Source organism: Ailuropoda melanoleuca, chromosome 7 (genome assembly GCF_002007445.2).
Source record: "Ailuropoda melanoleuca isolate Jingjing chromosome 7, ASM200744v2, whole genome shotgun sequence".
In the NCBI taxonomy this organism is placed as follows: Eukaryota; Metazoa; Chordata; class Mammalia; order Carnivora; family Ursidae; genus Ailuropoda; species Ailuropoda melanoleuca.
In genome coordinates, this window is record NC_048224.1 from 12,096,925 (window position 1) to 12,110,945 (window position 14,021).

At 35.7% G+C, this 14,021-nt stretch overlaps 1 protein-coding gene across 5 annotated transcripts in view; it reads left to right on the plus strand.

The window, feature by feature from the left end:
- Positions 1 to 14,021, plus strand: part of DENND4C (DENN domain containing 4C) — a 132,070-nt gene that overhangs the window by 44,160 nt on the left and 73,889 nt on the right. For all 5 annotated transcript variants that reach the window (XM_034663966.1, XM_034663965.1, XM_034663967.1 and 2 more), the window contains 4 exons: positions 7,710 to 7,948; positions 9,853 to 9,919; positions 10,980 to 11,038; positions 11,882 to 12,026. In XM_034663966.1, coding sequence (XP_034519857.1) covers positions 7,710 to 7,948; positions 9,853 to 9,919; positions 10,980 to 11,038; positions 11,882 to 12,026 — 510 coding nt within the window. The remainder of the gene's footprint in view (positions 1 to 7,709; positions 7,949 to 9,852; positions 9,920 to 10,979; positions 11,039 to 11,881; positions 12,027 to 14,021) is intronic.

The following is a 14,021-nucleotide window of genomic DNA, read 5'->3' on the forward strand; positions in this document are numbered from 1 at the left end:
CTTAAAGAGATAGCATAACAAACAGTCCACAGATACACAGCATAGAAGCAGCAGTTTGAAAAATGCCTGGGACATAGAGGAGGGAGAGTTATTTATTCATCTCAGAGTGTGTCTTTAGGGGTAGGGTTCCCTGAGTGACTTCCAGAACAGAGGAGCTGGCAGGTGTCATTTCCCTCCCCCCACCTCCCAGCGTAAACAGATGGCTGCCTCTGGGAACCATTCACTATCTAAGTTGATTATACTGCATCCCCCCGCCCCCACCAGCCAGGCCTGCCTCCGTCCTAGTGCTGTGCGTCCCGTCCCCCAGAAGATAGGCACAGAACCAACATCAAATCTCCTGACTGTGCACTTTGTGGGGCCTCGGTTCTGGTGGCAGTGGCCGGTTACCTTCTGTGGAGGATGCATGCGCCTTGTTAAAACTGAGCACCCCACTGGTGTGTGCTTTGTAGGTCAGCCCCAGATGGCTCTGGTCTTGGCAGCACCAGCACATCCTCTGTGGAAGAGGACCAGCACAAAACGAATGGGGACTGTGTGCGCCATACCCCTGTCCCCAACATGGACTTTGCCAATCACCATGGCTGGTCTTGGCAGTGGAGGCATGTCTCCTGTGGGAGAGGACCAGCATGCACCTTGTTAAAACTGTGTGGTCCATCCATTACTTTCAAGAGCAGGAGACTTTAGGTGACTTTCCTAACTCACAGAAACAGGTACGAGTTAGACGAAATGAGGAGATAGGAATATGCCCCAAATGAAAGAACAGGACAAAACCACAGCAAGAAACCTAAGCGAAAAGCTGAGATAAGTAATATTCCTGGTAGAGAATTTAAAGTAATGATCTTAAAGATACTTACTGGACTTGAGAAAGAGTGGAGGACATCAGTGAGACTATTAAAAAAGATAAAAAAGAACCACTTGGAGATAAAGAACACAATAATTGAAATTAAAAATGCACTAGATGAAATAAGTAGCAGACTAGTGGAAGTAGAAGAATGAAGCAGTGACCTGGAGGACAGAGTAATGGAAAGTAATTAAGCTGAGCAGGTGAGAGAAAAAAATTATGCAAATTGAGAATAGTACTCTATCTAGCAAGGTTATCATTCAGAATAGAAAGAGATAGAGTTTCCCAGACAAAAGTTAAAGGAGTTCATGACCAATAAACCAGCCCTACCAGAAATGTTACATGGGACTCTTTGAGTGGGACGGAAAGGCCATAAATGGAAGTAAGAAAAGTAGGAAGCATAAAAACAGTAAACATAAGTGAAACAACTGTGACAATCAGTCAAGGGACTTACAAAATAAAGGGGTGTAAAGTATGACGTATAAGTATAAACTTAAGCGACCATCAACTTAATATAGACTTAATATAGACTGCTATATGCTTATATAAAAACCTAATGGTAACCACAAATCATAATCCACAAATAGATATGCGAAACATAAAGAGAAAGGAATCCAAGTTATTACTAAAGAAAGACAACTGATTGTAAGAAGAGAGCAAGGGAGAAAGGAACAGAGAACTACAAAAACAACCGCAAAACAAGTAACAAAATGGCAATACATACATACCTGTCAGTGATTACTTTGAATGTAAATGGACTAAATGCTTCAAAGGAAAAAGTATGACGGAATGGATAAAAAACAAGACCCATTTATATGCTGCCAACAAGAGACTCATTTCAGACCTAAAGACACCTGTAGATTGAAAATAAGGGGGTGAAGAAGCATTTCTCATGCAAATGGATGTCAGAAGAAATCAGGGGTAGCAATACTTATGTTGGATAAAACAGACTTTTTTTTTTTTAAGATTTTATTTATTTATTTGATAGAGAACAAGCTGGGGGAGCAGGAGAGGGGGAAGCTGGCTCCCTGTTAAGCAGGGAGCCTGATGTGGGACTCCGTCCCAGGACCCTGGGATCATGGCCCCGTCCCAGGACCCTGGGATCATGGCCTGAGCCAAAGGCAAGCGCTTAACCCACTGAGCCACCCAGGAGCCCTGATAAAACAGACTTTAAAGGAAAGACTGTAACAAGAGACAAAGAAGGTACCATACATTTTATTTATGTGTGTGTATTTTTTTTTTTTTTTTGTAAAGAGGGAGAGGGAAAAATAGAATCTTAAGCAGGCTCCACGCACGGTGCAGAGCCTGATCTCAGCAACCCTGAGATCAATGACCTGGGCAGAAATCAATAGTCAGATGCTTAACTGACTGAGCCACCTGGGAGGCCCAAAGAAGGACACTATTAAAGGGACAATCCAACAAGAAGTTATAACAATTGTAAATATTTATGCACCCAACAAAGGAGCACCCGGATATGTAAAGCAGTTAATGACAAACATAAAGGAACTCATCGATAATAAAATAATAATAGTAAAGTACGTTAACACACCACTTATGTCAATGGACAGATCATCCAAACAGAAAATCAACAAGGGAAACAGTGGTTTTGAATGAAACATTGGACCAGATGGATTTAATAGATACATTCAGAACATTTCATCTTAAAACAGCAGAATACACATTCTTTTCAAGTACATATGGAACATTCTCTAGAATAGATAACATATTAGACCACGAAACAAGTCTCAACAAATTCAAAGAGATTGAAGTCACACCATGTATCTTTTCTGACCACAGCACAATGAAGCTAGAAATCAGCCACAAGAAAAAACCTGGAAAAGAGCATAAATGCGTGGAGATCAAATAACATGCTACTAAACAATGAATGAGTCAACCAGATAATCAAAGAAGAAAAGATCAGAAAATTCATAGAGACAAATAAAAATGAAAACACGACGGTCTAAAACCTTTGAGATGCAGCAAAAGTGGTTCTAAGAGGGAAGTTTAATACCATACAGACCTACCTCAAGAAGCTAGAAAAATCTCAAGCAACCTAACCTCACACCTAAAGGAGCTGGAAAAAGAAGGACAAACAAGACTCAAAACCAGCAAAAGGAAATAATAAAGATTAGAGCAGAAATAAATGATACAGAAACTGAAAAAACAGTAGTATATATCAATGAAACCAGAAGCTGGTCCTTTGAAAAGATCAACAAAATTGATAAAACTTTAGATTCATCAAAAAAAAAAACCCTTAAATAAACAAAATCAGAAATGAAAGAGGAGAAATAACAGCTGACATCATAGAAGTACAAAGAATTATAAGGGAATATTAGGAAATTATATGCCAACAGACTTGTCAACCTAGAAAAACCCAGCTAAATTCCTGGAAGCATATAACCTCCCAAAACTGAATCAGGAAGAAACAGAAAATTTGAACAGACCAATGACCAGCAATGATATTGAATGAGTAATCAAAAAACTCCCAGCATACGAAAGTCTAGGACCAGATAGTTTCTCAGGTTCCTTCTACCAAACATTTAAAGAAGAGTTAATACCTATTCTCAAAGTATTCCAAAAAATAGAAGAGGAAGTAAAACTTCCAAATTCCTTCTGTGAGGCCAGTACCAAAGAGAACTAACTGTAGGCCAGTATTTCTGATGAACATAGATGCAGAAATCCTCAACAAAATATTAGCAAACCGAATCTAAGAATACATTAAAAAAATCATTCATCACAATCAAGTATTTATTCTGGGGCTGCAGGGGTGGTTCAATATTTGCAAATCAATCAATAAGAGAAAGTATAAAAACTATGTGATCATTTCAGTAGGCGCAAAGTACAACATCCATTCATAATAAAACCTCTCAGCAGAGTAGATTTATAGGGAACATACTTCAACATAATAATGGCCATGAATGAAAAACCCACAGTGAACATCATCCTCAGTGGGGAAAAGCTGAGAGCTTTTCTGCTAAGTCAGTAGCAAGCGAGGATGTCCACTCTCACCACTTATTTAACATAGTATTGTAAGTCCTAGCTGCAGCAGTCCCACAACAAAAAGAAAAGGCATCCAAATCAGCAAGGAAGAAGTAAGACTTTTATAATTTGCAGATAACATAATACTATAAATATAAAACTAAAGATTCCACCAAAAATCTACTAGAACTGATAATGGCGTTCAGTAAAGCTGAAGGATACAAAATCAATGTGCAGAACTCTGTTGCATATCTATACACTAATAATGAAGCAGCGAAAGAGAAATTAAAAAAAAGCAACCCCATTTGCACCTGCACCAAAAATAATAAAATACTTAGGAATAAGCATGACCAAGGTGGTGAAAGACTTATACTCTGAAATGTATAAATATTGATGAAAGGAATTGAAAACGATGCAAAGAATTGGAAAGACATCCTATGCTCATGGATTAGAAGAACAAATATTGTTAAAATGTCCACACTACCCAAAGTGATCTACAGATTTAATGCAACTCCTATCAAAATACCAACAGCATTTTTCAGAGAGCTAGAACAAACAATCCTCAAATTTGTATGGAACCCACAAAAGACCCTTATAGCCAAAGTAATCTTGAAAAAAAAAAAAGGTGAAGATATCACAATTCCAGATTTCATGTTATATTGCAAAGCTGTAGTACTCAAAACAGAATTGTACTGACACAAAAACAGACACATAAATCAGTGGAACAGGATAGAAAGTCCAGAAATAAACCCACAATTACGTGGTCAATTAGTTTTCAACAAAGGCAAGAATATGCAATGGGAAAAAGACAGTCTTTTCAACAAATGATGCAGGGAAAACTGGACAGGTACATGCAAAAGAATGAAACTAGATCACTTTTTTTTGTTTGTTTTTTTATTATATTATGTTAGTCACCATACAGTACATCCCTGGTAGACACAACAAAAATAAACTCAAAATGGGTTAAAGACCTAAATGTGAGACCTGAAACCATAAAAATCCTAGAAGAGATTATAGGCAGTGATTTCTTTGACATAGGCCATAACAACATATTTCTAGATATGTATGTCTCTTGAGGCAAGGGTGTAAATAAAAGCAAAAATAAGCTACTGGGATTACATCAAAATAAAAAACTGCACAGCAAAGGAAACAGTCAACAGAACTAAAAGATAGTCTACTGAATGGGTGAAGATACTTTGCAAATGAAATATCTGATGAAGTATTAGTATCCAAAGTATGTAAAGAACCTATACAACTCAACAGCAAAAAACCCATAATAAACCAATTTAAAAATAGGCAGAAGACAAAGAACAGACATTTCTTCAAAGAAGACATAGAGGTGGCCAGCAGGCACATGAAAAGATAATATCACTCGTCATCAGGGAAACGCAGATCAAAACCACAATAAAATACCACCTCACACCTGTCAGAAGGGCTAAAATCAACAAAGAAGTGTTGGCGAGAATGTGGGAAAAAGGGAACCCTTGTGTACTGTTGGTGGGAATGCAAACTGGTACAGTCACTGTGGAAGACAGTATGGAGTTTCCTCAAAAAATTAAAAATAGAAGGGATATGTGTACCCCTATGTTTATTGGAGTAGTATTTAAATTACTGAAGCAGTCTAAGTGTCCATTGATAGATGAATGGATAAAGAGGTGGCATATATATACAATGGAATATTGTTCAGCCAGAAAAAGAATGAAATCCTGCCATTCACAACAACATGGATGGATCTAGAGAGTATAATGCTAAGTGAAATAAGTCAGAGAAAGACAAATACCATATGATTTCACTCGTATGTGGAAATTAAGAAACAAAACAAGTGAACAAAGGGTTGGGAAAAAAGAGACCAGCCAAAAAACCAGACTGTTTTCTATAGAGAACAAGCAGATGGTTACCAGAGGGGAGGTGGGTAGGAGGATGGGTGAAATAGATAAAGGGAATGAAGAGTACACTTCTCTTGATAAGCAGATAAGCAACAGTAATATATGGAATTGCCAAATCACTGTATTATACACTTGAAACTAATACAACACTGTATGTTAACTATACTGGAATTAAAATTTTAAAAAAGTACTAGCCTTGAAAAAAAAGATGAATAATAGAACCCCACTGGAATAAAAAAAAAAATCTGTTTATTTGAAGATAGATACCAGGGCCTCCTGGGTAGCTCAGTCAGTTAAGCATCTGATTTCAGCTCAGGGCATGACCTCAGGGTCCTTGAATGTACTTGTCCCTCTTCCCCTCCCTCCACTCTTACATGTACTCTTTCGTGCTCTCTCTCTCAAGTAAATAAGTAAAATCTTTATTAAAAAAAAAAAAAAGTACCCTTAAGGTGAAAAAGAAGGCCACAGGCTGGGAGAAAGTAATGCAATATATATATATGTACATATATATGTATATATGTGTATATATGTGTGTATATATGTGTGTGTGTGTGTGTATATATATATATATGTATATATATATATATATATATACACACACAAGAGTGTTGTGTCCAGAGTATATGATGAACTTATACATTATCAGCAAGGAAAAGAAACAATTCTGTGGCCCCACTCTTGAGCATATCCCAAGGGAAAAGATTGTGTATATTTTCCAAAAGACGTGTGTGCTTTATTTGTAATAGTAATTGAAAAAATGTATAAAGCAGTAATAATGACATAAATGATAATTTAAAATAAAGATGGTGAAATATTAGGAAATAAAAAGTAAATAAAACTATGAATATAGTAGAAATTTAAAAATTAAGAGCGCTCAGGGAATTTGATAAAATAGTTTATTGAAAAGTATAACTAACCAATGCTGACTCTTGTGGATCAAGAAACACATCTGTGGCCTCATTCTACAGGGTATAAGTTTAAAACCACTGTATTAATGATAATGAAGGTTAAGTGTCCAGCATAATATCTGGAACATAAGTAAAATACTGAATGAAGACCAATACTATATTAACTGGGTTGCTTACAACTAAGGTAAGTCTTTAGCTAAGAATTATTTATAGTTCTCTCATTGGAAGCAATAAATATAAATGAAAATTTTAAGATCTTCAAATATTTAAGAGTACTAAATTTATTTGGTAGAAAACAACAACAGCCTCATTGAGATGCTTTTGTCATATTGTTTGTTAAAAATCTCTTGAGGTCATTGAAGTAGTTGTATCCAGGAGTGTTGTATTTGCAAAGACAAGGGTTAATGTGATACACACACACTACATATATGTGGTGAGTGTGTGTGTGTGTGTGTGTGTACACAAGTAAGTAGTTATAAGATTTATAAGAGAGGTATCACTGTTTCCAGAACTTTTTCGTTACCTTAAACAGGAACTTCCCCCACCCCTACCCCTGGTTCTTGGTAATCTCTATTCTACTTTCTATGAATTTGCCTATTTTAGGTAGCTCATATAAGTGGAATCATATAATATTTGTCCTTTTGTATCTGGCTTATTTCACTTAGTTTAGTGTTTCTAAGGTTCATCCGTGTTGCAGTATCTATCAGAATTTCATTCCTTTTTAAGGCTGAATAACATTTCATCATGTGTATATACCACATTTTGTTTATCCATTCATCTGCTGGTGGACTTTGGGGTTGTTTCCAGCATTTGTCCGTTGTGAATAATGCTGCTATGAACACTGGTGTACAAGTATCTGTTTGAGTCCTTCCTTTCAGTTCTTTTGGGTATATTCTTATTAACAGAATTGCTGGATCATGTGGTAATTATTTTTTAAATTTTGGAGAAGCTGTTTTGCACAGCAGCTGCACCATTTTATATTTCTTATCATCTAGCTGTCATATCCACTCTAAGTTAGTGTTTCTTTTGTAATGAGAGATAAAGAGAAATTTTAAAAAACAAACTCAAGTCTTATAATGGAATTCTTTTTCTCTGTAGGTATATGGAGCTGCCATCCAGTTTTATGAACCTTACTCTCGGGAACTTCTGACAGAGAAACAGCTTATGCAACTGGGCCTGTTGACCCCTGTGGAGAGAAAAGTGGTCTCCAGATCCATCAATTCAAACAAATGCATTTGTTTACTCTCACACTGGCCGTTTTTTGAAGCTTTTAGAAAATTTCTCATGTTTATCTACAAACTTTCTGTGTCTGGACCACATCCTCTTCCCATTGAAAAGTATGTATAATGATTAGAAAGATGCCTGGTGGAAAAACTGGTTGTCTGTGTGTACATTTCATTGTTTACCTGACTTTAAGCAGAAAAGTTCAAAGGGAACAAGAGTCACAGTCACCTTACTTTTGCTTCTTCCCTTCTTCACTTGAATCATTGATTTTAAATCATTGAGGAGTGGTGGTTAGGATAATCAAATAATAATCTCTTGAGAATTCAGCTGAAAAAGGAACTCATTATACATTGCACTGTGTGTGTCCTTTCTATTCATTCTCTAATAAAGAGAAAAATAGTTATTATACACATACACCTGAACCATACAAGTGGACATTCCTGGTTCTGACTATAAAGCATCTCTAAACTGATGTAGAAATTAATAAGGGTGAGTTAATTGATGCCAAAAATGAGGTTTTGGTTTGAGCATTGAGAGATCCTAATTTTCCACTCTATTTGTAATTCCCTTTGTCATGGAAATCTTTTGTAAGGAAGAAAAATATATGTGGAGCTGCTGTCTTTTATTTTTTTATTTTTTGTTTTGTTTTTCTTTTCTTTAATTTAAATTCGGTTAATTAACAAATAGTGTATTATTAGTTTCAGAGGTAGAGGCCAGAGATTCATCAGTCTTACATCACACCCAGTGCTCACTACATCACATGCCCTCCTTAATGTCCATCACCCAGTTACCGCATCCCCACAGCTCCCTCACATCCAGCATCCCTCAATTTGTTTCCTGTGATTAAGAGTCTCTTATGGTTTGTCTGTCTCTCTCTGGTTTCATCTCATTTTATTTTTCTCTCCCTTCCTCCATGATCCATTGTTTTGTTTCTTAAGAAGCCACTGTCTTTAAAAACCAAATCTTGGGGTGTCTGGCTGGCTCAGTTGGTGGAGCATCCAACTCTTGATCTCAGGGTCATGGGTTCAAGCCCCCACGTTGGGTGCAGAGAATACTTAAAAACAAACAAACAAACAAACAAACAAACAAACATTTTTTGACTTCTAGTGGCGCACTGACTTTTGTTTATTACGGGTAATGATTTATTTATCCTCCTGACAAACCAAGAGGTGTCAAGAGCTTTAAGGAAATATAGTATGCATAAACAGATTTTTCATACAATTTCAGAAATTTCACATTAGAGCAAAAAGAATATCAGCAAAGCATACTAAGTAATGGAAAGGTAGGGGCAGTTATTTGGCTTTCATTTTGTACTCTTGGGATACCAAACTAATAGTTCACAGTTCTAGATTTAACTTTGAGCTTTCAGATTAACCTAAAATTGTTTGAAGTAAAACTTAATGGTAGGGACAAGTTAGCAACCTTTTGAAAAATTAAGGTTCTATGAATAGTCTGAGGAAATAAAATCAGTGTATGTTATCAGCATTTTTTCTCAGATGAAGTAATACTTTGCATGTTAGTGGCTCCTAAGAGCTCAAAGCTTTGGAGAAACTTAAGCATTATTTGTAGGAGAAATAGAGAGTACAAGTGGATTGCTCAAAGTTACAGTGAAAGAACTATATTGATTAAGTTAATATTTAATTAAATTAATTACTGGGATTAAATTCAGTATTAGTTTTAATTTATTGTATTGCAGTTAGTTGCTCCCCATACCAGCACTGGTAACCAGACAATAAAAATTAGCTTCTTTATGAAAACTGTATTTATGTCGTTCTTATTTTCCTGGCAATATTAGGGTGTATTAATAGAGACTTTTAACCAGGAAATACATTGTGCATTTCAGAAGTTTAGTGGGATGAATACGTTTATTTATACGAGATAAATTTATTTAACGTAAGTTTTAGGTAAGTGGTTTTGTCAGATTGGGAATGATATTATAATGATACTTAAAACTTGTCAAAATCTATGAAGCATTTTAGAAAAGTAATTATGATCTATATTTCAAATTTTTTTCCAGGCACATTTCGCACTTCATGCAAAACATCCCTTTTCCTTCACCACAAAGACCAAGAATCCTTGTACAGGTAATCAAAAACAAATACATTTGAGGGAAGCTCTGCATATGGTCATTCTAGTCATTGCAAAGTAGATTCTATGGCCCTTTGAGTTTGAAGTGGAGCAACATGTGTTCATAAAGTCCTGAATTTCCTGTATTTTATTTTTTATTTGGGTGTACAGAATGGGAATAATTACAGTCTTTGATTCATGACATTATCATCATTGGTCTGTGCATGATAATGTAAAACCTAGAATTGTGTTATTGGCATGTTTTTAAATCAGAGCAACTAATAAATATTAAATATGAAGTGATTCGTGGTTGGAGGGAAAAAGTGAGATAGTCTGTGACAGTGGTCTTCAGACTTTCTATGTTACAGGACCAGTTTCTTTTTATTTCCAGTCATTGGCAGACCTATGTAAATTTACAGCTTTTGAAATGTGCACCTTACCATGTGAGCATTGTAGACGTGAACATGTCTGTACCCTGTGCAAAGATAGGAGTCCTCTGATCACGTACTTGGTGGTGGGAGCAGTGTCTTATTGCCATTAAAGTTTCTAAATGTCCACTCCCCATTTATATATGCTCTTTTCCAGGACCAGTGACAGTTTGCAAACTGGCACTTTGAGTAGTACTGCTCTGTAGAGAGGCAGGCTATTTTAAAATTGCTTTCTAAGATGTTATCAACATTATATGGTAGCATTAAGTCAAATATTGTTAATCTTGAATGTACTTCAGTTCAAGTATGTATTTCAGCAAGTATTAATATATAGTAATCAATCACCAAATGCCTGCCAGTCTATAGAGTAAATAAACCTGAAGCTTTTAAAAAGCAGTTATCTCATAATTTTAAAATAACTGTATTTTAAACAGCTAACTGAATCAAAATTCAATTGAATTAACCATTTAATTTAACAGAACTAAAATAATACCGCTGAGTAAATACAGCTGTTGTTTTATATCGTAGTACATTTCTAAAACTATGTCAGTCTGCATGTTAAACTACCTTCTGTATTCTGTATTAACCTTGATATAAATATTTGGGTTTCAAGATTGGCTTGATTAATTTTTTTTTTTTTTTTTGGAAGCTTTCAGTCCATGATGCGTTAATATTATCACAGCCAGTTTCTACACCTTTACCACTAAGGTAATTAATAGTATCTAAAATGATATACTCAATCATTTGGGAGAAGAGTGCTTTAAAATATTTTAAGGGCTAGGATAATAAAGTTAAGTATTATCTTTTACATAAGGATAGCCTTAATGTTTCTGTCTTTGATAGCTGAGTGGATGGTGGGCCATCCAGTGTTTAAAAAATGGAATATTAAAGAGCGTTGAAAGATTGGGTGTAGGGAATACATCCCTTTTCTTTTCCTCTCCCCTCCTCCTATCCAGTTCCTAGCTAAATATTCAAGGTGAACTGATTTTAGCCTCCTCAAATATCTCAAATCTGTTAGCTTCTAGTCCAGGATAGCGTGATCTCTTACCTGGACAACTTCATTATTAACGTTTTAATTGGTACCCTTTTGTTCTTCCTTCATTTCTTTATCCACACTGCAGTTGTGTGTCCTTTCGAGAATGCAGATGTAATTGTGTTGTTTCTATTTTGACATAATCTTTTGCCCCTTTTTTACTATGCTCTAGTCACAATAAGTGTGTTTCAATTTTGTGGAAATGATGGTAGCTTTTTCTTACTTCATTGCCTCTGCATATGTTGGCTTCTCCCTAACTTCCATTCTTTTGAGCTCAGCTCAAATGGTTCTTTGGGAAAATCTTCCCTGATAAACTCCCCTTTGTTACCAAAGGATGAATTTGATTCATACTGTTATACTGTCTCATTAAATGTGCTACTTCTCGGTGATAACTAAATCAACACTTGAAATTAGCACTAGCTTCTCAATCTGTTAATATTTAGGAAATAATTTAATAAGCAAATCTTAACATATTTTAGCGAAATAGTTCATAATCATCTTTTTCGCTTTTCTCCTAGTGGAGCCGACTTCAGCACCTTGTTAATGAATCTGGGTCCTGAGAATTGTGCGACACTGCTGCTCTTTGTTTTACTTGAGAGTAAGATTCTGCTACATTCTCTTAGGCCAGCTGTGTTGACCGGAGTAGCTGAAGCTGTTGTAGCTGTAAGTATAGAATTGTCCTTACAGTACAGGATAACTGACAGAATTTTTACTCTAAAGGGAAATTTCCTTCAATGAAAGCAACTTTGAAATTACCAGGAAATGTTTAACAGAAATATAATAGAGTGGCAAAGAGACATAGTAAGTATAAAGAAAAAAAAGGTGGTTTCTATTTGAGAGAAAATTTCAATTTCTGATTTTTAATATATTAGAGTGCTTCAGAGACTCTGTGATTACATAACAAAACTTGTGAATGAAGCTTATTAAACAGGAGGCTCTGGCCAATTTCATCTGCCCTAAAATTATGCAAATGAATTACAATTAATTACTCCCAGTTTTAACTTTTAATCATTGTGAGCCAGTAACATAGGAAATTCTAAATGATTGTGAACTAGGATAATGTAAAACATAAATAAAATAAAATAAAATAAAATAAAATAAAATAAATCAAGTCTTCCTCTGTTTTTTGAAGGCTTCCCATTGCAATTAGATGTCTGATCATGTAGGATAGGACTTTATAGATTATAGTATAGAATTTTGGATGTCATTTCTCCAACGTTATTTTTCATTTTATGTTTCATTTCAAATAGTTGACTCTCCTTATTTCCACACGATTTTAAAAATTACATTTTAAGAAGTTACATTTTAAAAATGTGACTCGCATGGAAATGAAGACCTATCTCTTTATTATCCTTGTGTCCTCAGCACTTACCACAGCTTAATAGCATGGAGTAAGTAAGCACTCAGTAAATACCTGTTAAATCAACAAATGGGATATGTTTCCAAGATCTTAATTTGGTCAGAGAAATGCTACTATGACTGAAAACTAAAGAAACCAATGTGAGATAGTTTATGGGTAGCAGAGATCCTCATTATGTATTAATTTTCCAAACCTCCACAGTTGCATATGAAAGCAAAAGCCATTGTAATGTGAAAATAGTTGTTAATGAACTGAACAGTGTTAGAAAGTTCGCACTCCTTCCTGGAAAACATTAGTGTTTACCTATGTTCCTTGGTCAGAATCTTTGTGGCCCAGTCTCTTGATTGATTTCAGCAATACAGTGCAAGAACAGGTGGAAAAATTGTAATGTGTAATTGGAAATCTTATGGAAAATGCAAGATTGCATGAAATTTATGTAACCGATGTTGGAGAACTGCCTGAATTGGCATGCAAAACCATTGTAAATGAAGATTGGCAATTTACCATGTAAAGAAGAGAAAATGGAAGGGAATGATGACAGGATAAGTTCTTCAGGAGGAGAATGATTTGAATATCAAAGAGTATCGAAGAATTAATGGAGCCCCATGGCAAACATTGAAAAATGACCCTCTTTATGACTGAGCTGTAAAATTCAAAGTCGAATACAAGGGTGTCATATTTTGCTGTTACTTTTGTTTTTAAAATTTTTTACGCAATTGCAGGTGTAATGTACTTTTTTTTGAACGGAAAATAGTTTTTCACTGTAGGTATCTGAAGTCCTTGCAAGGTCCTGTGGGAGTGGCTCTGTCTGTCTGCCCTCTGATCTGATTTCTGCTCCTCTGCCCCCTTGCTTACTAGGCTCCAGCACACAAGCTACTCCTGAGTATATTAGGCAGGCCCCATACCTTAAGCTTTTGCTCCAGCTGTTCCTTCTCTCAAAAGCACTCTTGTAGATATCTCCTAGATCTCTCCTTCAGGTCTAGACTCAGTTGTCACTTTCTTAATGAAGTCTACCCTATTTGGCCTGTTTAATAATATAACCTGCTCCCCCCTTCCTATTCTGAACTCTCATCCCCTTCACTTGGCTTTCCTTTTTCCTTTTCCATAGAACTTAGCACTTCATGATAGGGTGTATGTGTATATTTTTTTATTGTGTCCTCTGTTTATTTTCTGCCTCTTTCTGCTAGACCAGGTAGGTGGTGGCAAACTATGGCCCACTGGTCAAATCCTCCTTGCCACCTGTTTTTGTAAATGAAGTTTTACTGAAACATAGGCCATTTATTTACATACTGTGTATG